Below are 25,902 nucleotides of genomic sequence, written 5' to 3' on the forward strand. Positions count from 1 at the left end.
TGAAATATTTTTTCGCACTTTCCGGATTTCTCTATGGCAACGTTCAAGCCGGCCGGCCGCGGGAAACAAGGTACAACCATGTGGAAAACAAAATGAAGGGTCGTGTTGGACGCATGCAAGGCATGCCTAGGCTAGCAGTCGTGGAGAAATCATGTAGAACGAAACTCACCAGCGCTGATTTTCACGTATTACGTGCAGTATTATTATTATTATTATTTTGCTTGTTCGCGTTGCAACGTTGGCATCAACCTGCATAAAGCTTAAGCTGCCATAAAAAAGAAAGCTCATCCTAAGCGAGAGGGCTAGAGGGAAATCTAACGATAACGATAACGAGATACAGAATACAAAGAAATCCAATGAGTTCAACGTACAATTCAAAACAAGAAAGAAAGGAAAGAAAAACAGAGCCGAATCTACCGATTGATCCATCAATCGACAAAGGGGACTAATCCGTTAGTGTTGCAAAGTAGAAGCTGATTATAGTTGCAGATCTCCAGGCCAGGGCCAGCATATCGCCGATTCTGGATAGGTCTCCGCAGCATTTGATGTGGTAATTATCATAATGTTTGATAAAATTGTTAGAGTATCTAGTATCTAGAGTACCGAGTATCTAGTATCTAGAGTGTCTAGAGTAATTGTATTACGTGCAGTTCCTACGTTATTTTCATATGTAATTACGTCGAGCGAAACCTCCCTACTATCACGGGCATGCCCATGTTCATGGCTTGTGCAGGGCATGCTGATTATGTTCTCAACTATAGTCAGACAAGACTGCCCTGATTTAATATATACGGAGTAAATTGCCATTCGTGCACAGGCAAATGTTCATTTATGAGGTACTAGGTATACTGGTAGCAAAAGCAAAGCATTCAAATGAGACCACTAAGCAACAATAGAGACAAGGGGCAGCAAGGCAAGGACAAGGAGCAGCAAAGCAAGGCACACCTTCCAGCCTGTGGAAGAAGAGTGCAAACGTAAAACACGGACTGATAGTTGTTACATTTCATGTACAAGTCAGTACAACATATGCCCCCCTGGAGGAGGCTTCCTATAGACTACAAACCTTTAAAAGTGGTAGACACAAAACAAGACAATCATATAGCAGGCACAGCCCAATGCAAACGAGGAAAAAAATAAACAAAATAAACAGTAGCAGTTGTAGCAGCACCATCAAAGAATGCACAACTTATTTAAGCAGCAATAATGTACAGCTCAGGAAAGTTGCCACCAAACAAGCGAATCAGACATCGACTATTGCTCGACATCTACTGGAGCAAAGCAGGGCTGGGAAGATGCATAGAAAGTTGACTGCAAGGTGTTAAAAAGGAGGTACTTGTAGATATAATCAAGGAAATAACAACATGACAATCAAGAGCAGAAAATACAGCTTGACGGCGATATATACAGGGTATGTACAGCAACAAGTAAAACGCCAAGTTGCCTATTCTCCCCCCTCTCTCTCTTTCCCAACGTCCAACGTCTTTCAGACCGAGAATCTATGGCCGGGAGAATCAACACGAAAGAACCAGGGGCGACGCAAGCACATTCCCAGTGAAGCGCCCACTCTCAGAAACCCAACTGTACTTAGCTGCGTAGGGCCTCCAGGCGAGCCCGCATCTCGTCATCCTCCTCCTCGTCTGATGCAGCGGTAGCAGCGGCGGCAGCAGCTGCTGGCGCGGGCTACATTGAGAGTAAATGGTGAAAAGAGAGAGAATTTTTTTAAATATCTTCGATTCTTGCATTGTTCGGAATCTCCAACGCAGCCACTTACACCCTAATAAAAACTGAATCTCCTAAATGAACCTTTCACATACATGATGGATCAAACCCGAAAATTTGGTGAGATGTAAGTCAGTTGTTCCCAGTGGAGAGCCCATTTGGGAGGCAATGGTAATTCATCAACTAGGGGTCCCAGTCAATGGTGCATAATTTATTATTGAGTACATGATACTCACAGCACACAACACAGAATATTCCTATGCATTGCTAAGAAAGCATGAACACACGATGCTAAGAGCCGACAGGTCTTGTCACCAAATACAGATCAGCACAATGCTACAAACGCTCTGAGGCTATCCGAGACCAGGTGTCTAACGCGGTACAGTCGCTGCTGGAATTGTATAATGGAACCTAAGTGAACGAAAACCATCCACTCCACATTCTCAACATTCTCAACATTCTCAACAATTCCCTTGCCGCGCCTGCAGGGGCGGGGCAGATCCTCAGCACAGATGCCAAAACCAACAGCCATCACATTCATTTCGGATACATTGACTTTGAGGCCAGCGAGTCCCACGACATCCATAAAGAGCAAGCATGGCACCTGTATGAGTCGAAGCAACAAGTGCTAAGTCGTCTGCAAATAGGCTGTCACGAATGATGTTCATGATCGGCATTTTACCGTCTGAAGAGCAGAGTAGTTTCAGAGCTAGAAGAGACAGGAAGACCACCAACACACAGTGTGATACTGAGCAGATGACACTCACCAGGGGGTTGTCTTCCACAGGTCCTGCTTGGCCCAGAATACCTAAACACAGAATATAGGCAAAACAGCATACATCAGGTTACCGCCACCACCACCAACGGCAGCAGCAGCAGTGCTAATAATTGTTTTTTCCCTATTTCGGTCGTGCACTCAAATACACCAATGCCATCCACAGTTTACACAATCCAGCCCAAAATGCAGAGTGTCCATATTTGCTGCAATTCACCTCAAGTGCATATAAAGAAAGAGCAAGAAAGGATTAGTCTGTCTCTCTCTTTCTCCCCCCCCCCCCCCCCCCCCCCCCCCCCTCCAGCAAATATCTGCTTCAGCAACCACCCCTCAAGACTGACAAGAGGTGCATGTGTATGTCAAGCCCATCACTATATCACTATCACGAAAGCAAAGCATTCTTGTCACATTGAAACGGTTACACCAGCAAACAGTTCATCAACACTATACTCATCCAACATACCATTGGTCACCTCAAACAGGATCAAAACACTACACTCATCCAACATACCATTGGTAACCTCAAAGAGGATCTTGTCCACCTCAGCCTCAGCAGCCTCCTCCTCGTCCTCATCACCCAATGCAGATTCGAATGCGTCATCCATCATTTCCTCAATGATACCAGCCTAAAACAAAGACCAGGTGCACACACATCATGCGCATGCGCGCGCACACACACGCACACACACACACACACACACACACACACACACACTCCACAGTGTTGCTCCAAGCACTTTGCAGTCCCTTGCAGACTGACGAGTGCTGTTTTTCTTGCACTGCGGAAATTGCTCCAAATTTTCGTTAAATAAAGATGCAAAAATATGGGCAGTTGGCAAGACAGCTTAGACTGACTGCACTGAAGGAGGAAAGGATCGAGAAAGTGGAGAGGAACAACACTGACACAAATTGTACCCCCTACCCCCTCCTCACAAGCACACCCTCTACAGAATCTGACACAGAATACTATGCTCGATAAAGCATCTTGAGCAGGGATTCTCCCCCCCCCCCCTCGTTTGCACACACACACACACACGTGCACACAAACACACACACACACACACACACACACACACACACAAAGGATTTAGCACCTGCCAGCTATGTTTTGCTAAGGCCTCCAACTGTTGCAGGCGGAATGGGCGCCTGTGCATGTGTGGACATAAACACGCACACAGCCAGCGAAAAAAGAAAGAAAAAAGTCCATGCACGGTGCCCTCACCTTCGTCATCTCCTTGGAGAGTTCACGCATGACAGCTGCAATCTCCGGCACTCTCATCAACTGATTCATGGACTGCATCACTTCCGTGCTCTTCGCCATCGCACCAGCCATACGTTGTGTGGCTAAACACAGCATGGGAACATTACAGGCAGTGAGATTTGAGAGCACACACAGCAGCACATACCGGTACTAGCAAAATACCCAGTGTGCGGGCAGCACACGCAGTGCTACCTAGGACTCGACCACACATGCTCAGTGACTGAACACAATGGGGAGGGCTATGCTGAAACAAACACACAGCAAGCTGTGCAGCTTTTATATGCCAACACACACAAATGATACAGTTAAGTCAGAGTGCGGAAGGCTCACTGCCAACTGCATTCAAAAAAACACCCACCCAGTGCTATCAACACATCCAATGTGTGCCAAACCCAGGCTGTGCTTATAGGGAGACTTAGCATGACAGGCTCGTGTTGGAAGGACATAAAACACGCGCGCACACACACACACATGTGCATACACGTGTACACAGTCACACCCACACACGCACGCACACATACACACACACACACACATGCACATACACACACACCATTGGACCATTGGACGCCCATCGCTGGAGGCGATGATAGCGATGCTACAGCAGAAGCCATAGCAACTTGTGCTGGGATTGCACCATTCAACAGCTTGCAAGGCTGAAGAATTGACCGCTACTATTCAGCCTGGTCTACACCACACAGCTATGAAGTGGCTTTTTCTGGCCAGTGAATTCCTACGTTTTGGTCTTTTTTTTCCCGCACACACATCACACCACATACTCTGGCATGCACTGGCTGTTGGTAACCACCCAGGAGAATGAAAGAAAAGTCAGGAAGAGTCTGAGAAAGAGAAGAAAGACGTGTGTGACCATAATTGTCGGGAATCGAACCCGCAACCTATCGATTGGAAATCGCTGCACATACCACTGCACCATATGGGACACACAGACACACAGACACACACACACACACAGACACACACACAGACACACACACACACACACACACACACACACACACACACACACTCCTTTAGAACTTACCCAGCTGATTCTGCATCTGCATCATCACAGAGTTGATCTGAGCCTTTGATGCGTAGATCTTGTTCACAGCCTTGCGTGATCGAACCATCTCCTTGGCAAGGATATTACAAACGTCTTTTTGGCCTTTCTTAGCTGCATCCTTCAGTGATTTCTTCACCTTTGCTTCTTCTCCTTGTATGGCTGAATGCACACAATACAACCGAGATGAGCAAGCAATGACTTTCACAATGCTTGGAAATACAATCTACAAAACTAAAGTCGGGGATCCAAGAAATCCACCCCCCTTCATAGCAATCCGTACATCAAGAAGCAAACACAGTGCTGCCCAAATCATTTTCAGTCAAAATCAGACACCTTCTGCAGTTGCCCAAGAAAAGAGTAATATTTTGTCTTGCTGTCATGGCTGCATACTACTAGCACATGTTGTGCATCTACCTGTACAATCTATAGGCTAGTATAGCATACGAGAGGCCAGCAGTGCTTGCTATGCGGTCCACCGACAGCGAAAACTCACATCACGTGGTTTACAATTCACATGGTATGTGTCCCAGCCTGTTTTTTAGTGAGCAATTATTATTTATTATTATTTTGCTTGTTCGCGTTGGCATCAACCTGCATAAAGCAGGTATATAGCCTTCGCTTAAGCTGCCATAAAAAAGAAAGCTCATCCTAAGCGAGAGGGCTAGAGGAAAAGATAGCGATAACGAGATACAGAATACAAAGAAATCCAATGCGTATACAGTTCAAAACAAAACAGAGCAGAGCCGAAGTTACTAATCGGAGTTACGAATGCGTTGGTACCGATTGATCCATCAATCGACAAAGGGAAGAGCAATAGAGCAGGAAAACAGCACTCTCGCTGCTGCTGCTGATGTTGGTTGTGGTGGTAGTTCGCTATATCACGAAATTCGCTATATGCGTAGTCTTTACAAGTCGACTGATGTATCAGAGGTTGCCGAGTACGATTTTCTGTACCAAAACCCGCAGAGGCGCTACGGATTTCTTATACTTCATTTTCGAGTAGTGAACTGCCTGAGTACAGAACATATGTATTTGCTGCACCTGCCTAGGTTACGATCGCAAATTACGTCATATTCCCGCGCGGTGCCTTTTTAATTTGAAAATTTGTACCGAAATCAAAACTTCCTGCGGATAATCGGTGTTTCTCGGACCAAATTTGTATGCGAAAAATCTTTCTGCACTCGAAGGCGCAAAAAATCCACACAAATACATGGTTCGTATTAAAGCCAGTCCACACGGCTTCTCCGTGCCGGAAAATTATATGAAGCACGCCTCGAAAAAATCCCTAGCGCCTCTACGGATTTTGGTATGGAAAATCGTACCCGGAACCTCTCCACTAGCACTTTGGTTTATGCAGCCGCATAGTGGGTGGCAGAAATTACGTGGAGTCCACGCCAATGAAAATAGCCCGTGACATCTGTATGTGTGCTGTGTCTGCAATGATCACTGCTCTGCTCCAGATTACCAGAGGCCTAACCTGTACACGGTCAACCAGAATTACTTCAGAGAAATATACGGCACGTTTCGTCACACTCTATTTCAAAATTGTACTACAATTCAACAGCAGCTGCTTTTTCAGTCTAGCTAGATCCCAGACTCTGAAGCTCAGAGCACAGTGGACCGAAACATGGAGTGAACGTTTCTCCGAAAAGCACTTCATTGCGATCACAGCAAATAATTCTTCTTACAGCGGATCTGCTTGTCCAGAGTTCTCGTTTCTCGCCTCAGTTTGGTTCTCCACTCTCTCACCTGGAATCGAATCACCGCACGCCACGATACACAATACGTTGAACATCATTCACCAGATTGCAGATACACACACACACACACACACACACATACACACCGAAAGATAGGTAGGATATTTCAATTTGCAAGTTGTTTTCAACTGAAGTTCGAAATGTGCTTCAAAGAGTTGGGTTCCTCACCTGCTCGCGCGGGCTTTTTTCAGGTTCCTTTCCAAACAGACCCATTCTTTCAGCCCTTCCTGATATGGTTACCTTCCTTGAGCCCTAAGGATGTGCGACAAGAGCTCCGAGTGGAAAGGAGAGGCACTCTTTGAAGCCAGAAACGTGCAATACTGCTTTTAAATTTCGAAGAGAAAGCGGAAGAGGTTGTGTTATACTGCACTGTAACTGGTGATGTCATCTTAGCAAAATGCGCCATGCCCTGACGTTACCATGAATGCATGATCGCCCTGACAGCTGCTGATGTGACATCACCCACCACCTTCCTTCGTGTTCTCATTTTGTTGCCACTTACAAATTTTGTTTCTTTGTCAACTACATTGTCGTAGTTTTTAGTAGTCCCTGACTGGCAATACTTTATTTTCTTGTCTTAGTACATTAAAAGCGGTCTAAGTCCGTACCGGCATACTGTCGTTAGAATCTCGACATTCTGATACAAGTTGTTCGTTCACCTGTGCCGAATTGGTTCCTAAGATCCAGGAAATATCGTTTGTCAATTTCACATGCACCTCCATTTCTAAATTACTTTGCAATGGCATCCGCGGTGGACCCCAGATGGATCTCTTCAGGCCTGTGCGAGCGGAGTATAGAGAAGGTCAAGGTTGAACTGAATGAAACACCGGAACGTCGGGAGGAAGGCCTAGCCGCTCTGAGGGAGAAGATTCGGGAATACACTGTCGAACACGAGGACTTCACACTACGCAAGGACACAGACAAATTTCTCATTGCGTTCTTACGTGCTAGGAAGTATGATGTAGAGAGGGCGATGAGCTTACTGTTAAACTACCATTTGTTTCGTAAGAAGCATGCGGATCTGATCGAGGATGCAGATCTGAATTCTGTGCGACCTATCCTGGAGCATCAAGTGGTTTGTGTGTTTGGTGACCGGGATTCAGAAGGTCGGCGAATGTTCATGTTCAGACCGGGTCGCATAGATCAAGGTTCTTTCAAAATGAAGGATGCTTTGCGCACACTCATATACGTTCTGGATCATGTGATCGAGGATGAGGAAACACAGGTGAACGGGTTCGTCTTCATCCAGAACTTTGCAGACATGACAATGGGCAAGGTGCTCATGTTCGACCGCTCTCGTGTATCTGTCGTCATGGAGCTGTTCCAGGACGCGTTCCCGGCACGATTCAAAGGGTTCCATCTCGTCAACCAGTCCTCGCTGTTCAGTATTGTGTGGGCGCTCGTCAAGCCATTCATGAAGCAGAAGCTACGTGAGCGCTATCACTTTCACGGTGCAGATCGAGAGAGTCTCTTCTCGAAAGTCGCCAAGAGGGATGTCCCGCACGAAGTGGATGGTGATAGGCCAGCGTATGATCCCCAGGACGTACTATCTTTCCTGACTTCTCTTCAGGGATGATAACGTTAGGAAACGTTTTATGATTGATGACGTCTTGATTCTTCCCTGCTGAATAGGGGGGTGGGTGCGCAGTGTGTGTGTGTGTGTGTGTGTGCGTGTGCGCGTGTGTGTGTGTGCGTGGGCGTGTGTGTACCGCTGAGTGGAAGTTCATTAGGCCCCCAGACTTGCCTTGGTATCTGGCTCTCGGCATGGCATTATTTAGAATATTTTTCAAATATTCATTTTAAGCAGAGGTTGCAAACAGTGATTTTTCAGGCCTTTATCTATTTGTCACAGAAGCTCTTCCGTTTCTGGATTCTAACTGGGAAACTACCATGCCATGTATTGTGACTGTCGGTATTTCTGTGTCAAATGACTCTGACCAAAACTATGTCGTACTTCAACGTTTTTTTATGCTCCAATCTACTCAATGTATCTTGTCACCTTGCTTTAAACCTTTCCTTATGGCCCACTGCAGCTGATATTTACAGTAGCTGTACGTGTGCAATGCACATATGCTTGACTGGACTTGTATTCCAGAGTGCTTGTGCCAATGGCTGGATATTGTAAAAGAACTTTACCGAATCATACCTGCCAAGTACTGGGAGTGCTTTTTCTGGATCGCCAGGGCAAAACCTCGGGATTTGCCTTGGTTTTTCGGGATATTACCTGATGATGGGTCAGGTCCGAAAATTTGGTGTAATGTTAATCTTAATTTTGGTTTGAATCGCAGTGAAGAGACCGTTTTTGGAGTTGAGAAGTGAAGTTTGCTAAATGTGTAAGTGGCTGCGTTAAAGTGTTCGGGATCCGATATGTCATATTTTTTCCAAAATTCCATTTTCAACTTTTTTGAAATGATGACACCAAAAATTTCTGAATTATTTTAATTTTGTAACATTTTCAGTGATTACGATTGTAGATATTCATCACATTATACGGAGGTTTTTCAGGGACTGTTCATGGAAGAAGTACTAGTAGATCCACTGCATGGTACTACAGCTATGGCCGTACAGAATCAATAAGGAGAACTAGACAGGTCACTTGAAGTGCTCCGAGATCAAGACTTGTTTCGAGTACAGTGATTGTCGGGATAATCAACAGGAACTTCTGCTGGTGGAGTGATCTAACGAAAGATTTCGTGAACGAAAATTTGTACTCATACAGTACTCGGTAAACAAAAGACCTTGCATCACTTGGGCATTTTATCAGAATGTGGCATGGTGCCATGTCCGTCAAGGATGAGGGCCTTTATTTGAGGCTCAGCTACGGGCAAAATACACACAATGATAGTGAATATTTTTTTCTCAACTACCCTCCCCCCCCCGGTAGGCCTCGACCAAATATGCTTGCGCATATTTCCGCATATTTCGGACAGTTCATGTACATGTATGGCATATTGAGCGACAAAGGGAATATTGGAATGAAGCCAGCATATAATTCAAATATTCTGAAGAAAATGAGGGCAAAACCGTTCATATTATGGACAAAATGCGTTCAGAAATCACCTTTTATGGATGAATTTGGAATGGTTGAGGCGTTTGCTACATTTCCCCATGGACGAACACTATCGCTACAGTTGCTGGGGACACACCCTAGCCATACTATTCCGCATGTGTTTTGATTTGCATCATAAGCATGATAGCCGTGAAGCCAATGAATATTCCAAGGTTGTAATTTTACTGAAATGATCCACACTTTCTGCTTTAAAAATATGTCGAGCATATTTTGGCATATCTTTTTGCATATTTTGCTAAGCCTTTGGCATAATATTATTATGGACGTTTTCCCTGATATGCGACGAGCATAATATGCTCCTTTTTTTTTGCATATTTGGTCGAGGCCTACCCCCAGGCCAGGGTTGGCATTTTTCATTTTTTTCAACATTCATGCATACAAGTCGTCCCTCTCAGTGACTGCTCTACTAGGGTATGACTCTCTCTCTCTACATAATCATATAGATCTAGTAATTAGTATCAAGAGCCCATAACCCCACTGGGGTTATGGATGAACTCTTGCTAGTATGAGTATGAGTGAGAATGACATTACAATGAGAAGAATGACTAGATCATTATAATTATGTGAGACTGAGTATGTAACAGGGACTGGCATGTGTACTACTGCCTGGTACTACTATTTATGACAATAATAGATCTACTGCCACAGTAATACTGGTCGTTTTTTTTCTTTTTCTCTGTTTTTCACTGTTCCCCGCTGATAATGATGTTTGTCCTGGCCTGTCATGTCCTCTATACTATAGTCTATAGTATAGCTCTGCTCAGTCTATGGTTCTAGCTCGCTCAGTGCTGTGCAATAACAAGTGGGGAATGTTGTTTGGAATGCAGTTGTGGCAGCAGGGGATCCACATGATACATGATTGTTATGTTCCTTGCAGCAACTACATGCATAGCTAAGTAGTTACCAAGTCTGAACTGAAGTGAGTTCACAACTTACGACACAAGACCTTTTCAGCAGTTTTAGCGCTATGCACTACGCCTAGGACGTATGGAAACGAGTTATTTACAGTTATTAATTTAGTAACTCTCCACCACTGTAACATACAATCAGAAAGTGCAACAACTAGGCACAAAACTGACAGTACTTATTAGAATTTAGTACGTATCGTTACAGGACTCGTACGGTCGTAGTGCGCTCGTACCCGCCGCAGGTGTCGTTCATGTCATTTTCTATCATGTTTTTGTTGTGACCTCGCATTCCTTCTCAAGTAAATCAAATAATTATTATAATATATTTCTGCCAGTGACTTGTTTGTCTCCCATTAGTTGTAATTAAAGATATGTTTGCAATCTAGTTCGCCCGGTATTTTTTTTGACGATGGTCATCGCTGCGACACAAAAAAGGAAGGAGGTAGATCTACATGTAAAACAATAATCGCAATTATGTCAGCGATTTTGTTCCTTGTGCTAGGTACTGTAATTTCACAAATTTTCGGTGTACTATTATTTTCGGTACTTTCGGTGCGTCTGTTTCATACCTAAAATTTCAATACACCGAACAAACACTAACACACATAATCCAATACTGGCAATAGGGAACTGCTTCTCTGTACCGAAAATTTCTGTTCACCTAACCTAGCCTGTTGCCCTCATACCGAAAATATTGAGCACCGAAAATTTCTGAAATTAGCGTTTCCGGCAGACTGCCAAGTGCGATGCGAGTCAAGAAAGGCATGTAGGGCTACCACTTACCGAGTCAACGAGTTACGTGAATGGTTCCCACCAGGCACCTGCTTACCCCTCCTGCTAGTGTTGAACTAGCTGTAGACTGTACTACCGTGATTGTTACTGTGAGTGTGCGCTGGAATTATTATTTTACCTCCATTTCAAAAGTGTTCACTTGAGAAGGACTCAGCCATCAGGTCAGGATAGTATGTACACCACAATACTGCTGGGTCAGGCGGGTCAAGAGCTCTTGCACACGGACCGTGCATCAAGCCAGGGTGCATATCTGCCTCGGATCGCGGAGAGGCCATGGATACCTGGATACTGGATGCCGCACCATTACAGGATGTCCAGAGTCACATCCTGCCTAGCCTCCCCAAGGGCCAAAGTCAAACAAAGCTGCTGCTAATGCTCGCTTCTACTGTTTTGCATAGTGCCATTACCAGTAGTGCAGTACCTGTCAGCTTGTCCTGGTGTCACGAGCCGTCCTTGACTGAGCGCCTGTGCGCGTCGTTTGAGCTGCTGTCGACGTCGCAAGGCCGCCTGCTGTTTCAACTAACTACTTTCAATCTAATGGGATTTACTGCACCTCCACCCTGTTGGGACTGGCTTGAAAATGAAATGACCTCGGCGCTTCAGACTTCAGTTTCAAACGGTTGCCTTCTCTGTCACAGTAGCAGGCTGCAGACAATCCTGTTTGGAAACTGAGCGCTCGCTGTGAGCGGCCTGTGTACCAGGTATACTCCGGATAAGCTGGACCAACTCCTGTGCGCTGGGTGAGCTTGGGGTCATTTTCTCTTCCGTATGTTGGGGAACTCAGTGATTTCGCTAATGCTAACACTAAGCTATTATAATATATTGCTATTATGTTCATTGGTACTATGAGTGGCCGCCTAAGGATTTGCTGGAGTCTCCCAGAAGCACCTCCAGCACACTCTCTGCTTACCGCCAAAAGTACAATAAACTCCCTGGGAGCTTATTGTACTCTTGATAGGGTTCATGATCCTGTACTGTGTAGGCTATTTCTGTGCTTAGAAAATAATTGTAGTGATGATAGACTTGAGGGTGTAATGATCAGACTGATGCAATCAGGGCAGAGACTAATGGTGAATGTCTTTATTATAGCAGATGGACAGCTACATCCTGCCCTGGTCCCACACAGTAATCCCCCCCCCCCCCCCCCCCTGATCAGTGTACAGTCAAACCTCGTTAGGACGAACACTGATACGGCGAACTTTCTTTTAGTACGAACTAGGGCCAATCCTATGGTTGGCCAGGCACAAGGTGGAGCTGCAGGCTGGAGAGCATGCTGTCATGAATTTATTGCACATTGTACTTACCTGTTGCTGGCTTATGACTGTTATGAAAAAAATGTCAGTTTACATGTGCCACAGCATGCAGCAATTTCATATAGATACTATCCATATAAATATGCATATCAATTTTTTGTCAGATCTGGATAAGAAGAACTCCAGATAAGACAAACAAACTTGTTCGGTCTCTTGCAGTTCGTCCTAACGAGGTTTGACTGTAGTCACAGTATATTTACTCTGATAAGACGTACCCAGCTCATGCTGAAAACACTGAGGCTGTGCTTACATGAGAAATTTCAACCCGGGTCGAGTTCAGCCCGGGTTGAAAGTCTGTACGATAGACAAAAGAGGTGAGCGTTTACATGAAGACAGTTGACCCGGGTCAAATACTGATATGCCGCCAAAAGTCCACTTCTACAGTCCTGTATGGTCACGTGAATCCTTTCACGCGAAATTTGCATCTGCAGTGCCGTTCAAACCTGGCGCGAGATACGCACAGAAGTACGTTTGTACGATTTTCTTGACCCGGGTTGATTTCAACCCTCCCCTTGGGGGGAGGGTTGAAATCAACCCGGGGCGAAATTTCAACCCGGGTCAAGCGCAATGCGTCATGTAAACGCGCAATTCATTTTATGCACATGGCGGGTTGAAATCTGACCCGGGTCGAACTCAACCCGGGTTGAAACGCCTCATGTAAACACCGCCTGAGGAAAGTGTACTTAGTATCCGATAGAACAGCCACTCTTTCACGGGCAAAAGCAACGCAATGCATGTACCACAGGGTACTACCCGGCCACGCCACTGCCAACCCATCACGGACTGCACCAGCGCCTACGAGTACGCACCCCAAATTGCTCGTGGTCACAGCGTGCTCAACCACTGTAACCCCAACCACTGTGTGTATATGCCAAGCGACGGCCGTCGCACCAGGTTTCCCAATCCCACGCAAAGCTCGCGACATGTCGCGGAGCCTCGTGTGACATCCTAATTCTGTGTATAATCATAGGCCCAAGTAGTGCATGCCGCATCATGCATGCCTCTCAACATCATGCCATGACGCATCGTGCACAAGGCCACCATTTTTTTAAAACCCTTATTGCTCCTGCTGGCTTCCGTGATCCATACCCCTCCTTGGGAACTGGACGTCCATCATGTACCCGGCATGCTATTCTCATCACAAAACACAGCTCTTTCATCAGTGATCCATGCCTATCGAGCACAGAAGCGAACAAACGTCATTTTTTCCCTGGTGGAGGGCCGTTCCTGCACACACAACAACGCAACCAGTAGCGAGGCAGGGTACATGCAACACCTCCGATATACTTATTGTGCAAGCAACAGCAATCAGGCATGCATTCAACCAGCGGAGCATGTCAGTGCCAGCCGACCATCAGTCATCAGACAGCCCACAAATCGGTCTGCGTACTTGCGAGAGCCTGCTCGGCCTCTGCTGCTGTTATTGCCACTGCCCAGTCGGACGCAGCGTCCTCCGTCACGGACACCGCCCCTTCATCTGGCTTTGGCTGACTGGTACCGCCCTCTGCACTCACCACCAGGGCACCAGTGTAATCCTTAATGCGGTGCCCGGCCGAACCACACCGCCAACACACCGTCGCCTTGGTCTTGGAGACATTTGCCGTTTCGGCGGGCGGCCCCTCAACCTCCGGCCGATCAGCTTCCTGGTCTGGTCGGCGGCCAGAACGCAGCACTGGCCTTGTCGAACTCCTGTAGTGCGGCCGTATGCCGCTGCAACTGCTGCGCTGCAGCTCTGCGATGCATAGCATCCCGAGCGTTAGCTCCGTCAGGCAACGCCGGGTGGAGATCTTTTCTCTTCTTCGGAATGGTGAACTTTGTCTCATTCTTCCCCTCATTCTTCCCGGCCATCCTGGTAAGGGCACCACTTGTCAGAAACAGGTCCAATAGTCTCCATCGAGCAACGTCTGACCCAGATCCCGCCTCTTCCTAGGAATGGTGAACTTGGTTGTCTCATTCTTGCCGGCCATCCTGTGTCACAGCACCACTTGTCAGAAGAGGGGTCGGTTAGTCTCGCCCTATGTCGTCTCTACCTCTCGGAACATGTTGTGACAAGCATAGTCACGGCCGAAATAGCACAACTTCACCCGGTCCTAACCCAACACTGGTATCTGAGGTACTTGTTATCTAAACATACTTCAGTATGGAGCGACACACTGTCCCTGGGGAAAATCGTGGAAAAAATCCCAGAATTTGCGGGTAAATATGGCATAATTTGCGGTGAATTTGCGGTAAATATGCGGTGAATATTATTGATATCCGGCAAGTTTGCAGTTGATATGAGGCAATTTTCAGTGAGTATGTAGTGAAATCAATCAGTTAGAAGTCTCCGTTGTAAGCATGCAGTGCACTGTGTGTACGTGTAGTGCAACAAAAAAGTTTTAAAAAACCGCGGGAAAACCGCGGAAAACGCGGTCTTTTAAAAAATCGCAAAAACGCGGAAAAAAACGCGGCCGCGGAATCGCGATTTTCCCCCGGGACAGGACACACCCGTGCCCTGGACAATGTCCATACTAAGCAAATGTGCATCTTATCAGCGGAATACGTGCTGGTTGAATTCCACGGTAGTGCTCCACTCTAGAGATGAGTGTGCTCGTGAGCATCTCATCATTACTGACAATAGCTGTGGGCACTGCATGCAGTATTCTTGCCAATGACTAGCCTGGAGTTCCTGTCCTGCTGCATCGTGGACACACACTGAGTCTTTGCTGACAATCAGCATTCCTGACGTTCAGCGTGACTGTGGCCGTGTCAGAGAATAAAATAAAATAATTTAATGTAGATTTTGAGCTGATAAACCACGTCCTGCCATTGTTGTAAAGAGTGGCAATGCATGCAGCTCTGCGAGAGTTCTTTCATATGATTATTATACAGGCACGACGGAACCGGTCCGGTTGGTCAGGTCACCACCAGACCAACTTGTTGGCCACCAACGTAAACATATTTATGTTTACTGCGGAGGAGGAGGAGGTTCTGTGTACCCAGTACTGTAAGTTGACAAATTTTCGGCCCATTCAAATTTCCGCCTCCCAGGGCTAAAACAGAGTTCGGCTGCAACAAATTTTCGGCCAAATATGATCAGGCCGAAAATAGATATGCGCCGAATATTTGTTGACTTACAGTACCGGCATTGTCACACACAAAGTATGAAATGCTAACTTGTTATGTTATGGCCGGATCAATCAAAACTTGCTTCCGGCGGGCCTGATGTATATCTTTACCTGTTCTAAGTTGACCCCCCCCCCGTGTACTCAGGGCCTCTATTCCCAGGTTGATTGGCAAATAAACCCTGATTGTACTAGTAGCCCTTTTTTTTAGTTCGGCTTTTAGGTCATCACTGAAAGAGGTCGACTCATGATCAGTAAAATATGAAAATATGGTACTGGTTTGAGAGTATGCTAGAAGTGCATGTAGAACTCTCATGCACGTTCACACTGCTATGTTTTTGAAATGCGTAATGGTATGTGAGCGTGTACTGGGATTGCTACTGAAATCGACTCATTGACTGTCTCACGACCGTTCTGAGTGCATGAGCGGCGTGGTGAACGCTCGCATCACTTTGTTGTTATGTAAGCACGGTTGCTTGAGGGCCTAGGGGGCTAATCACCTGGCCATGCATCCCTTGCTAGATGCATTGCTGAGTATATGTGCTTGCCTGTGTGCCTGTGCTGGTATTAGATCATGGAGCAAGCAGAGTGGGGAAGGCATCGGCCATTGAGCGTCACACCGGAGCCGGAGCCAGAGCCCTCTGGAACAGTATGTTAGAGTATGCAGTTTGTTGTTAAAAATGTATGATGCCGTAAGGTGGATCCCACGCTCTGCATGCACGTTGTTTGAAAAGTGTAGAGTTTCAGTAAAGTTTCGGCAGCGTTGATTTTGGTTGACAATAGTTATGGCAGGACCCAGATTTACACATAGCAAGTATACAGTACTGTCGGGCGCCGAAGAACGACCAGGCTAGAATTTCATCAAGCACAGCATACCAATATATACACGAGGACTCAACTGCCCATCGACTGTAGTACATGAAAAATAAGGACAGTCCAGGCTAGGTGGCTGACCCCCCAGTTCTTCGGCGACCGACAGTACTGTACTGCAGCTGTTGGACATGTAAGTGAGCGATGTAGCGGAATGTTGGATATGCTAGGATCCCCTAGCACCTTTGGCAGAGAATTAATCATAATACGCTCTTCTTAGAAATAGCGAGTTTGTCAGAAATAGTAGACGGGGTTTGTTGTTCCTACGTGCAGCCCACCATGACGCTTCCTATCGAATTACTGGACACTCGATCCACTCACAACTGCCATCCAAAGCACGTGAGGAGCACGTCGAGTCTTTCACTTGGCAAACCTACACCTTAGTACAAAAAGAAAGAAAAAACTCCATGCTCAATAGTCAATAGACTCAATACACAGTGCTCCAGGGCATTCACGTCTCGTCAGTTGAGCTTGAGAGATAGATCGATAGATAGATAGATAAACAATTCTTAAACTTCCCAGCTAGACCTCAGGACCCTCACTCACCGGCAATTGCGATGCCTTACTGCACCATTCCAAATGTCTTCCTGGCGTGACTTTCTGTGTGTCGTCAATTCAATTGGATGAACACAACAAAACGGACAAAAATAATATATTATGGGGACGTGGAGAAAAGAGGGGAAAAAGTGGGGTGAGGGATACGAAAGAGGTGCCTGTGCCAAGTACAACAAGGCCTGAACAGGACGGGAGACAAAGACGAACGACGGGGAAATACGACGGACACAAGACGGCAACCAGACAAATACAACGGAGACAAGACGAGAAAATGTGTATGCAACGGGGACGAGATGAGAAATGATGCATACGGAGGGACAGAAGACGGTGCAGCGGCATGTACAAAGCATTCCAAGACAGCGCAGCGGCGTGTATCACGGGTCAGCAGCATGTACGACACAGAGACACATACGCAGCCACGTGTACGACAAAAGAGACACAAGCGCAGCCACGTGTACGACAAAGAGACACCCGCGCAGCCGCATGTACGACACAGAGCTACAAGCGCGACCACATGTACAACATGTGTAAGCAGTGCAATGATATTATCGCAATTTGTCTGTATTCTGCCTTCACCTGTCTTTATTTTCTATGCATCATGATCCGTCTGTGCAGCCACGACCATCACTGTTTGCACTGGCAGCAGACGAGGCTACTGGAAATGGAGATGCTCCGCCTGCACGGCCAGTGCCGGCTGGTGAAGCAACAGAGACCATCGCTGCGGCCCAGCTCCAGAGCAGCCAGGGCTCTGTGCAGCAGCAGGCTGAACAGTCCACCACCACCACGACGGCACACAATCAGGGGTGCGTTGTGTGGCATATAAACCGTGCGGCAGACAGACAGTCACAGCTCACTGCATGTCAGTCACAGCTCACTGCATGCCAGTCACAGTTCACTGCATGCCAGTCACAGCTCACTGCATGCCAGTCACAGCTCACTGCATGCCAGTCACAGCTCACTGCATGCCAGTCATAGCTCACTGCATGCCAGTCACAGCTCACTGCATGCCAGTCACAGCTCACTGCATGCCAGTCACAGCTCACTGCATGTCAGTCACAGCTCACTGCATGCCAGTCACAGCTCACTGCATGCCAGTCACAGCTCACTGCATGCCAGTCACAGCTCACTGCATGCCAGTCACAGCTCACTGCATGCCAGTCACAGCTCACTGCATGCCAGTCACAGCTCACTGCATGCCAGTCACAGCTCACTGCATGCCAGTCACAGCTCACTGCATGCCAGTCACAGCTCACTGCATGCCAGTCACAGCTCACTGCATGCCAGTCACAGCTCACTGCATGCCAGTCACAGCTCACTGCATGCCAGTCACAGCTCACTGCATGTCTTTTCACTATAAATGTGGTGTCTGGTAACTGTTTAAACATGGCGAGGTCTTACGTGACCTACCTGTGATACGTGTTCAGTAGGGCCCCGGAAAATTCCGGCAACATACCAGCGACGGCTGGTTGATAGAGTAGCTACAATTGAAGGAGAGTTTTGCTTTACTTTGGCGTGCTTGCAGGAGAAGTACACCACCTTGCGAGGACGATGGTGCGTATGAGGACGTGGATTTCACCGTCGAAGGTTCCGGACCGACACCAAAGTATATGGTAAGGATGCATACTAGTAGATGAGAAAAAGTGAATAAGGTGATTTTCTGTAAACGATGTGATAATTTGTAATGCTGCGCATGCTACAAGCTTTGTATTGACTCTACTCCTACTGGAGTATGCATGTGATGCATGCAATTGTCACAGAAAACAGCATTGATGCGTTCGTGTTTGAACAGTCTATGTTGGATAACACCTACATGTACGTCATAGATAGGTCATCCGTGTATCGCTGGCTTATAGCAAAGTTCCCTGCTTCACAGCCTGGTGGTGGTGGTGGTGGTGGTGGTGGTAGTGGTGGTGGTGGTGGTAGGGTGGTGTTGGTAGGGTGGTGAAGATGGCTTTCTGCTTTGAACTCTCTCCCTTTGCAACTCCCCGAAGACAGTAACTGAAATACGGCCTAACTTGACTTTTCTGAATTTGTGGAATAGCCCACGATATTAAAGGGTGCATTCCTTTACCCTCTGCCAAATCTAGCACATTCTGCCAAGTTCTGCTGGTTCTTCCAGTTTTGGACAGGGCGGAAAGCAGACGATTCTCGCGCTTCCGACTCGCACATTACGGCCATGCCCAAAATGGACTTTTGGTTTCTATGATTTTGGTGAAATCCAGGGAAATGAATTCGCTGTCGATTTTCCTAGTTGTCTGGCAAAACGACGGAATAAATGGTCTGGGTCTCTTCAAAAGGCTGACTCGTGCCACACGTATGCTAATCCCTTTTCAGCATCATTTTCAGGCAGAGAGTGTGAAGGAAATGTCGAGTCAGTGAAAAACTCTATATAATAGCAGTTTGGTCTATATTTTAATCATTCAACATCTATCTACCTTCACTGATGAGCTATGTATTAACGAAACTGCTGTCTGAAGGAGTTATCAATATCGTCTACGGAAGGGTCCTCGCAGTGGTGATGGTTGTGTGCAGGAGGGTCTAGTCGGCTAAGAGCACAGTGTGGTGGGGGAAGGGGACTCAAGAGAGTGTGAAGGGCAACATAAAAACACACTCTGAGGGATAAGAGGTTATGCGATACACGTCATAATTATAGTACGTTTGCCACCCCAAATTATTCTATATAAGGGGTTTCTGTACCCGCTTTGGGCATTTTGCCACCCCAACTGGCTCCTATATATGGTGGATTTGACGTTATCGCATAACCTCTTATGAGAAGTACCGTATTTTCCAGAGTATAAGCTGCACTGGAGTATAAGCTGCACCCCCCCCCTCCCCATTTTTTTGCTACGAAATACAGACATCTATCCTAGTTATCATTGTTAATTTGATCATTGAAGTATAAGCCGCACCCCCCTTTTGTTGGGGTGAATTTTTGGTGTTCAAAGTGCGGCTTGTACTCCGGAAAATACGGTCCACTGATGTGATCATATGAAGTGAATGAGAAAATGATGAATCCAATCCTGTTCACGCATGATTGTTGCTCGCACTCCAGGCACTGCGTATCTTCAAGGTGGTTATGATCGGGGACAGTGGAGCGGGCAAGACCACTTTCATCCAGCGACTCTGCAAGGGCTCCGTGGACCCGTCCACTCGCACAACAGTTGGTATGTACAATGTGACGGTGTCCCTATTTAACAGTTAGAATTACTGTACTGCTCGCTAGTATTAGCTTTCTGATGTGGTGTGACCGTGTCGCTGCAATTACCCTTTCATTCCCTCAAACTGATGAATATGTATTAAAATAAAAGTTAAAACTATTTTGGATAATAATGGCTTTCCATTTTTGATGTGTATTTTGAACTGCTATATTCATATTTTCCCGTCGGCAGGAGTGGACTATTTCTCGAAGCAAGTCCGGGTTGATAATCAAGAAACGTCACTCAAGATCTGGGACACGGCTGGAACAGAAAAGTGAGGACCTGTGCTCCTTGTTTTTGTTTGTTTGGTTTGTTTGTTTGTTGGGTAGATACAAGTAAAGCCCCTGCAATAGACACCCTTAGCGAAAAACGTTATGTTGTAACGGTATTATCATAAGGGGGAAAACACCGTGATTTGGGTTCGACCTTTAGCAAGATGCACGCTATTTTTAGTACGCTGTTGCCACGAGAATAACTTTGATTTCGCGCGGTACAACCATTTTTGTCACCATATACGCGATACAAGATGAAATGCGTATGGACTATGCAATATTTGGCCAAAACACGTACCGTTGGTCACAACGATAAATCAGCCCCCATAACGTTTATACGCTGCAGCTTCAACGTTATTTGGGTGATCAAGGTACGAGTACCGTAAAAAATAGCGTTACCGTTGTTTGCTAAGGGTGTCTAATGATAACGTGTAACACACTCTGTTTGGCACTGTAGTGTATTACAGCTGTATATAACCTCCAGCAGGCAGGCGCAGTGGCCTAAACGACCATGGATGAGAAACAGAGCTTGCCAGGTTCAAGTTCTGCTTGGAAGCGGAAGGAGTTTACGAACCATGCTGTGGCACACAGTTGATTGGCCTTTCACCGCTTTGTGATGGGTCTGATCGCTCACCTCCAACTGCTTCTCGTTGAGGAGCTACATTTGCCGGGCCATGGTCCTCGAGGATGATGGTGTTCCAGCGAATAAGGAGCGCTTGTGTGGCTGCGGAAAATGTGCGCAGTAAGAACATCCGCCCACTTTCAGCAGTCAGTTGTTTTGCAATGGATGGATCCCTTGCTCTGAGTCCATTCAGAATGTTCACCCATTTTCAAAGCCTACAAGTTTTGTATCATTTTTATTTCCTGTCTCTTGTGGCAGGATTTTACGTCACGACTCTTTGGATTGTAGCTCAAGGCGTTTGTTTGAATTCATGTATACACGGCAAGGCAAAACAACAGGGACCAACAAACCTTTCCTCCGTAGCCCTGAGTTTCGTGTTCAGAAACACTCGGTTTGAAGAGTGTTTCTGAACACGACAGACTGAGAGGGAAGGTTTTGGTCTCTGTTGTTTTCCGCCTTTGAGTGGTACGTTCTGCCCTATCCAGGGCATAGAGCACCGTAGTTGCAGCAAGGACCCTAGATACTTTGTGGACCGTCATGTATTTTGTATTTCCAGAGCAAGCTCATACTGTGGTATGGGTACTTTCTTGGAAGTAAAATTCCTTACTCCATTCAGCACAAACGATTTTTCTATACAATCCGGAAACAGCTTGTTTGGTGTGAGTTTGGCCTATTTGCTGACTTGTACAGTTCACGTCGTACTTTGAGGAAGTTGTCTACTCAAATCTCACCATTTCTGCTGTTGTTGTTCTCAACCTATTGTTCCTAGGTACCGTGCTATTTCCCGGTCCTTTCTGCGTGATGCCGATGCTGTCATCCTCATGTATGATGTTACGAGCAGCACATCATTTACCAGTGTGCATTCGTGGATGGTAGATGTGCAGGTCAGTCTGTTTGCTTATGATTATAATGTGTGTGTGTATGTGTGTGTGAAAAAATGGAAAATGAAAAAATTGGGATTCACTGGCCAGAAAAAAGCCACTTCAATCAGCCGTGTGGTGTTGACCAGGCTAAAATTAGTGGCGGTCAATTCATCAGCGTTGCAAGCTGTTGAATGGTGTAATCCCAGCACAAGTTGCTATGTCTAACATACCGTAATGTCGCGTGCATTAGCCGGGGCTTATATGCCTATAAGCCGGTGATGGAGTCAGGCTTGTACACAAGACAGGCTTATACACGAGACAGGCTTATATGACAAGCACCACTCAATGACCAGGCTTGTATGCGCAAACTGCTGACTTTTGGACGTCAAAACCAACATTTTCCAACGGGATTTTTTTTCTTTTTTTTCGCTCCCTGAACCGCGTCCCCCCTCTCCTTTCTCTCTCTCTCTCTCTCTCTCCGAAGTCCTTTTGTTTTCGGCATTTCGACAAGCAGACTTGGTTGAGATGAGTTCTATCTACGGGTAGACTGCAACAAACACAAGTGAAAAGTTCGAGGAGCGCCGAAACAACTTCAAACAAGCAACTTGCCAAGGGACAAGACGGAAAATGCCATGGGAAAGGTAAGTTTGAAGCTTGAAGAGTGCTGCATGGCCGTCGAGCGCAGCTGGTGTTGATTTCCGCATCTTCCCACGTTTTCCGCGTGTGCAAGTGTACGGTACCATGCAAACATGAACATGTAAAAGGCGCGCTCACCAGTCTTGCGTAGTAGCCCGGCTTACGCACGCGACACGTGGCGCGTCTCGTGTACTGGCCCGGCTTATGCATTCGACAGGCTTGTACGCGAAAAGCTGTTGCAGATTTCATGCTTCTACACGAGACAGGCTTATGCACAAATCCGGCTTATGCACGCGACATTACGGTAGTTGTTCGCTATCATCGTTTCCGCGATGGGCAGGTCTGAGGTGTGTGTGTGTGTGTGTGTGTGTGTGTGTGTGTATGTGAGAGAGAGAGAGAGAGAGAGCACGTGTGTGTGTGTGTGTGTGTGTGTTAATGTCTGTGTGCATGTGTATTTTAAGTGGTATCTGATAATCATGTTGGGATGCGGAGGGGGGGGGGGGGGAGGAGGAGGAGGAGGAGAGAGAGAGAGACACACACACACACACAAACACAAACAGACAGACAGAGACAGAGACGACCGCTCAAGGGACCTTCAAAATGTAGTCTCTGCCGTTACCAGGTGGTCTGCTTATCCAGGGTCATTTGACTGGACACAGCATCCCTTGGTGCTGGCTGCAGTGGTCTACTGGGGCAGGTGGTCACCTTATCCAAGTGGTCGCCTTGACAGGTTCTGTATGCAGTTTTGTGAGTGACCTACACAGTGCAGGAATCGGTGTATCACTCTTATCATGCAGAACCTAACTGTGAACAGTGTCCTGGTCTCTGTTTCTCTATTAGGAAAAAGCCAGGCCGAGTGTGGTTGTTATGGTAACTGGTAACAAGATTGATGTGGCTCCAGACGGCAGCTCGAGCAAGACCGTGCCGCAGGATGTTGGCTCGAGTGTTGCCGAGGTATTTACGTGTGCATCTGTGTGTCTATGTGTTTGTGTGTCTGTGCATCTGTACGTCTGCGTATCTGTGCGTCTGCACGTCTGTGTGAGTCTGTGTGTCTTTCCTACTCAGCATTCTGCTGTACGTAACAGTCCAGCCAGTGTTCTCTGCCACACTGTGACCTGTATGCACAGAGGCTTCAGCATCTTTATAAGCTGCACTTTAATTAGCGGTGATAATTGGTGTACCGTATTTTTCCGGTTGTAAGTCGACCTTTTACGACTAAAAATAGAAGGAGAAAGGGCGGGGCGACTTACAACCGGGATTCGACTTGTAACCGGGAACTATCAGTATCTTACAAAAAATGACCTGCACTGCATGCACGAGTGCACCATGTGTACACATTTTTGCCAGTTTATTGGCCTTTTTCAAGGATTGGGACGTTATACCCTCCAATAAGGAATGTTTACATGATTTGTTTGATGTGTTAGTAGCAGAGAGTAGTTAGTAGTGCTTTGCTGGGTGACAACTTTAAAAAGCAGAATTGAGACCTCCGGATACGGGGGTCGACCTATAACCGGGGTCGACTTACAACCGGTAAAATACGGTAGATGTCTGTGTTTCGTGGTAAAAAATCTGCTTATACTCTGGAAAGTACAGTAATGTGCAGTGTTCAGCTGGTTCCATATACTACCTGTACGAAGGCCTATCCCTCTGCTGACCACTGAAATCAGCTGTCACCTGTATGCAACTAGAGGTCATTTCCATGCTTGCGCGATCCATGAACCCACTCTTTCCGCAATTCTATGCTGTAATGTGTGTTCCTTATTACGGCCAGATTAACATAGTCCACTATGTCATTGAACGCATCGACACATACACAGTAACTTATTGTGCCGGGTCTAACCCGCTGTTGACTATTTTCCCCGGTGTTTGCCATCTGACACACAGTCCTACAATGCTCTTTTTGCGGAGATCAGTGCTTTGCAGGGAGACGGTGTTCAAGCCTGCTGTGTTTCTCTTGCACGGTGAGTCACTACCACTCAGCATTGTAGATTGAAGTTGTATCTTCAGGCACGGGTGTTCAGCTGTGCTCATGCTATGATATGCTGCCATGTCCTGACGGGCAAGTTTATGTTCACGCTCGTATACGAGCCTGTCTGTCTTGTCCGTTTAGTATTTTGCTTTGGATTTCTCCATGTGCAGGGCGCTTCATAAAGCAGAAGATGAGGAGCTGAGCAAAACAAGACAACTGGCCGAGAACATTGCAGAGGGAAGAGATACATGTGCTTCCACACAACTAGACACCGAGCCGTCTCAACCAAAACCCTCCGGTTGCTGTACGTAACTTTACCAAGGGACTACGGGTAGTTTTGAAACATACCTGCCGAATTCACCGTTTCGTTCAGCTGATTCTGACATAGGAAGGAGCTCATTTAAAAAAAAGATACTTCAGCTTTAAACATAGTCACATGCAGCCGTATACCTGGTCTCAACATTTACAGTCTCAATTGTCAAACAAATAATCCTGCGGAATATGCCCAAGCACCACTTCTGTACGCCATTTTAAAACCTATCCAACTAGGTTTCTTTGAACTTTGATTTCATCGCATGCTCACCAGCTCACCTCTTGCACTATGGACATTGTCTCCCTGCTGCACCGTATTGGAAGCCGAATTCGTGCAAGTGACAATGAACTGACCCTAACAATCTGAGCACGAGTGTCTTTCCGTTTTCTTGCATTCCTTTTCTTTCTTACAGTTTTGATGCTGTGTATATTTAACTTCACGTGTTGTTCGCAAGCGCCTTTCTTACTTTTCTGGCATCCTTGAAGATGTACCACTAGTAAATCCTGTCAGATCTAAGGCGACAGGTTTACTTGTAGGCCCTACGCTTTGCGGTAGATGAGCCGATCAGACCTATATCGCCGGGCTGTTGAATACTCACTCCTGCCAAGAACCTGCCCATCATCACAGCTGTACTGCTTGATAGGAACCGGTGCTGTGCACCGTGTGTCGGAGACCCCTCAATTTAGGCAAAGGCCTGTGGGGAATACAAGTACAAATGGGCATAGGGAGCACACACCTGCCCGTGCTCGCACCTGTTCACATTCGATCACTGCCAGAGGCTGATCATTGGGGTCTCTATGTAAGAGCTAGGGGAGAAACATGCGCTGGAAGGAATATCGG

The 25,902-nt window shown here is 46.6% G+C and overlaps 3 protein-coding genes across 3 annotated transcripts; 2 read left to right on the forward strand and 1 right to left on the reverse strand.

Moving 5' to 3' along the window:
- Positions 1-175: 175 nt before the first annotated feature.
- Positions 176-6,930, reverse strand: LOC135822248 (charged multivesicular body protein 3-like). The gene is made up of 7 exons (XM_065334973.1): positions 6,747-6,930; positions 6,507-6,567; positions 4,798-4,977; positions 3,717-3,838; positions 3,006-3,120; positions 2,487-2,527; positions 176-1,680 (listed from the first exon to the last, which is right to left on the reverse strand). Exons 1-7 carry the CDS (start codon positions 6,789-6,791, stop codon positions 1,585-1,587), a joined length of 660 nt encoding a protein of 219 aa, XP_065191045.1. The 5' UTR covers positions 6,792-6,930; the 3' UTR covers positions 176-1,584.
- A 134-nt stretch (positions 6,931-7,064) lies between these two features.
- LOC135822247 (retinaldehyde-binding protein 1-like) lies at positions 7,065-8,723 on the forward strand. The gene has a single exon (XM_065334972.1). The coding sequence runs from the start codon at positions 7,318-7,320 to the stop codon at positions 8,152-8,154; it is 837 nt and encodes a 278-aa protein (XP_065191044.1). The 5' UTR covers positions 7,065-7,317; the 3' UTR covers positions 8,155-8,723.
- Positions 8,724-11,658: 2,935 nt separating this feature from the next.
- LOC135822249 (ras-related protein Rab-1C-like) lies at positions 11,659-25,672 on the forward strand. Its single transcript, XM_065334974.1, has 10 exons — positions 11,659-12,088; positions 16,337-16,414; positions 17,806-17,993; positions 18,713-18,800; positions 20,243-20,354; positions 20,580-20,661; positions 22,051-22,165; positions 23,621-23,734; positions 24,665-24,741; positions 24,920-25,672. Exons 2-10 carry the CDS (start codon positions 16,340-16,342, stop codon positions 25,059-25,061), a joined length of 993 nt encoding a protein of 330 aa, XP_065191046.1. The 5' UTR covers positions 11,659-12,088; positions 16,337-16,339; the 3' UTR covers positions 25,062-25,672.
- The last annotated feature ends 230 nt before the right edge of the window (positions 25,673-25,902 follow it).

Source organism: Sycon ciliatum, chromosome 8 (assembly GCF_964019385.1).
Source record: "Sycon ciliatum chromosome 8, ocSycCili1.1, whole genome shotgun sequence".
Lineage (NCBI taxonomy): Eukaryota > Metazoa > Porifera > Calcarea > Leucosolenida > Sycettidae > Sycon > Sycon ciliatum.